The sequence below is a fragment of the Anarhichas minor genome, unplaced genomic scaffold (genome assembly GCF_050575085.1).
Source record: "Anarhichas minor isolate MPS153535 unplaced genomic scaffold, ASM5057508v1 ptg000003l, whole genome shotgun sequence".
Taxonomy (NCBI): domain Eukaryota; kingdom Metazoa; phylum Chordata; class Actinopteri; order Perciformes; family Anarhichadidae; genus Anarhichas; species Anarhichas minor.
In genome coordinates this window covers 3,911,687-3,915,024 of record NW_027466449.1, presented here as the reverse complement: position 1 = coordinate 3,915,024, position 3,338 = coordinate 3,911,687, and the positions used below count along the sequence as shown (strand labels likewise).

Genomic DNA, 3,338 nt, shown 5'->3' with positions numbered 1-3,338 from the left:
AAAACGTTGTAATTCTATTTTTCTATGAATGATCATCATATAACCGTTAATGGCTGTGCGTTAACGATCCATATTTACGCACATGGAACAAAAGACAAAATTATAATCAAAACACAACACCATATCTTACCACGACATCGTAGTTTTATTTATGTTTATATAACATATATACAACATTTGCTGTAAATAGCAAAAATATAACACATCCCGAGAGAGATACTTTCAATGACACATAATATGTCTACTATAGTTCATCTGCACAGACTCAAAACACTGAAGTCTATATAGTGCAAATTCATACAAACTGACCCTTTGGGTCTTACAGGGCTGTTTCAATGGCCCTTAATCACTTAGTCCGCGAACAGGACTAAATATTTACCGGATACATACATGCAGATTTAAAAACATACGACTGCCTAAACTTGTCAACTTATACCGGACAATAGACTCGTGCGCAAAACGTAAGTATATAATACTCAACCAATACGGTTTAACGATGAATTCTGGCTTTTCATCAACGGTAGCGAGGCTGTGAATCACTGTGCGTATTTACAAGTGATGCTATCTCAACATGCTGCCTACGGAATACTTTACAGTCTTTTTACAGGGTTTTGGGAGACCCGGCTCCTTCGATTTAAGAAATCTACCAAGGTCTCCACATGGCGGCGCTGACCGCTTGTGGTGCTGACTGCGCTCGGCTGGGAGCCACTGCGCCGCCGCTGCTGCTGCTGCGGGACTGGCTCTCCATTCTGGAGCTGAAGCTGGATTTGAGACTCTGGAGTCTCTGTTGGATCTGAGGAAGAGTCCTGGAGCTCTGAGCGCAACAGTTCAGGCAGGTCGGGGTGACGGCGGTGGACATGGACTGCTGGACGAATTCGTTCACCCGCTGACACGCGTCTTGATCCAGACTCGTTTTGGGAAGCATGGTGGAGACGCGCTGGAGGCAGGCTTTGAAGCCGTCCTTGTAACTGGCAGCGGAATCTGAAAGAAAAACGATATGTTAGTTTCGTTGTTCCAAAACGACAATAGTCCACTGGATATAAATATGTTAATAAAAGTGTTAAACAAGCAGAACCATAACTCACTTTGTGTGTTAACTGGGGGAATGTCGCTGAGGAACCTCACAGTCATCTCCAGGATGTCGGCTTTCTCCAGCTTGGAGTAGCGAGTCTTCTGGAGAAAATAATGAAAAGCAAATGTTAAACACATGAACCTTAGACATCTTGACTTTAATTTACCTGAAAACTGTTTTCTGCATGTATTAAAATGGATATAATAACTTACATCTCTGCCTGTGAGGGGAAGGATGAGGTTTTTCAAATGGCTCAGGCTGTCGTTGATACGGGCGCGCCTTCTTTTTTCCATTAAAGGTTTCATTGTCTGAAAAGAACACATCATATTTAGCATTCATTCATTACATTAAGTTTAAATTATCAGAGACAATGTTTAGAATAATAAAGCAAAATGCAGTGACATTGCTTACCTTTCTGAGCTCAAGAGCTTCTTTTCTTTTGGCCACAGTTAGCCTTGGAGAAAAAGACTGGAGAGCTTCACAGGTCATGTTTGGAGACAGTTTCAGCGTCGTCTTTATGCCAGAGAAGTGACTAAAACCGAAGTTGGTGAAGATGTGTCGCTAACGTCCAAGAGCTGCGGTATATATGCAGGTCCGTGGCGTCGGTTAACGTGCGTCACGGGTACGCCCCCAAGCCAACACGAAACGATTTGGACTCGCAGTATTCGATGGAAACAACACAAAACCATCACATTTAGTAAGATAGCCATCTGTCTTCTACTCTAATCCACGCCTAACAACTACAGTGCGTGTCTGCCTTATGATCCATAGTAGACCAAATTAAGAAAATCTGCGTAAACAAGCTGAAGAAATGTGTGCGTAAAGAAGCTTACATTTTGGACGCACAGAATGCTCATTCCCCAAATATCAATCCTGCAAACTATACAATTTAAATCTTAAAAATAGTATACAATTAGGTTAAATTTTTCACATGAAGTAAATGGAGCAGATTGTTCGTAAAAAAACACATAAATAGTTACTGGTGCGTAATTACGCACTGCTCATTTCTGGCTGGGAAGCAAATAGCATTCATTTAATGTGTCATTTAAGTGTGATAAAGCAAATAACATTTTACGAGCTAACGAGTAAACATAACAGACTTCATTAAATATGTTTTCTCTACAGCAACATTTAAGTTTTCAGTTTTAGTTATTAAGATGTGTTTGCATGCTGAATTCCATGTTCCATGTTACTGTATTGTATTGCGTGTATTTGCTCACGTTTGATTACACATCCTTTACATTACATATCTTTAAAAAAATAAATGTGCACACTTAGAACAACGAGGTGCAATACATACATTACTGGCATAGGGGGCAGGCTTGCGTGTATGAAAAAGTGTCCAAAGAGGTTTGGACTCACACTCCAATCTCATACCCAAGCCACGCTACTTTCAAATAACATCTGCTGTTGGATTTTGACAACAATAGTTTTGCGTATGACGTTTTTGTGCAGTTTCTGCCCTGGGGGAGGCTCTACCTGTAGGGTGTATCCCGCTGCTACCAACGCCTCACGCAAGGCGGTGGGGGCTGAAATCAAAGGCTGGGTAACGAGGGAGCATGCACTCCAATCACAATAGCCACCGCCAAAGAATATATGAGCCTGCCGTGAGTTTGAATTTATAGGTGTTATACACATTTAGACTATTACCTTGTGGACTTTGTGTATTTACTAACCAACCATCGTGTCATGTGAGGCATGAATCAAACGTTGAATTACAGCTTTGAGATTTCAGGTTTTTAAAATAAAAACTGGAGAGACGTGACAACCCATCAAATACCACCGCACTCAAGGGAACCACGCGCGCAGCACGCGCCATGGAGACCAGATGGCTGTCTGTTACCGAGCCTTCAACCCCACCCCCAATCTCCAACCATCGACCCCACGCCCCATATACTCCACCTGCACTACACCAGCATCCTGAACAGCCAATCTCCCTGTCCCACCGTGGATCTATCCATATATTATCTATGCGCGCGCACACACACACACACACACACACACACACACACACACACACACACACACACACACACACACAGTCTGCATTGCATATACTTAAGCTCTTTTTCAATACTTTACACGCACGACACATGATCTCCACGCAGTTTTAGCGTGGGTGCCCCATCTGCATGCTTCTTCCATGTTGTTGTCCAACTGAAATAAGCCATTCTCACCCCCCCCCCCCCCCCCCCCCCCCTGTTTGAAAACTCTGTTGCGATTGTCTCCTTCAGCTTGACTCCTGGATATTTTAGCGTCCAAGCTA

The 3,338-nt window shown here is 42.9% G+C and overlaps 1 protein-coding gene across 1 annotated transcript; it reads right to left on the bottom strand.

Annotated features, from left to right (window-relative positions):
• Positions 1-643: 643 nt before the first annotated feature.
• On the bottom strand, positions 644-2,965 carry LOC142960388 (transcription factor HES-2-like). The gene is made up of 5 exons (XM_076102206.1): positions 2,916-2,965; positions 1,484-1,604; positions 1,285-1,380; positions 1,086-1,173; positions 644-981 (listed from the first exon to the last, which is right to left on the bottom strand). Exons 1-5 carry the CDS (start codon positions 2,963-2,965, stop codon positions 644-646), a joined length of 693 nt encoding a protein of 230 aa, XP_075958321.1.
• Positions 2,966-3,338: the final 373 nt, after the last annotated feature.

Excerpts from the sequence above, each read along its gene's own strand:
- LOC142960388 (XM_076102206.1), bottom strand. The coding sequence starts at position 2,965 with ATGGGGCGTGGGGTCGATGGTTGGAGATTGGGGGTGGGGTTGAAGGCT. Across the intron at positions 1,381-1,483 it reads AAGCTCTTGAGCTCAGAAAG|ACAATGAAACCTTTAATGGA; the intron begins GTAAGCAATGTC and ends TGTTCTTTTCAG. Across the intron at positions 982-1,085 it reads TCCCCCAGTTAACACACAAA|ATTCCGCTGCCAGTTACAAG; the intron begins GTGAGTTATGGT and ends TTTTTCTTTCAG.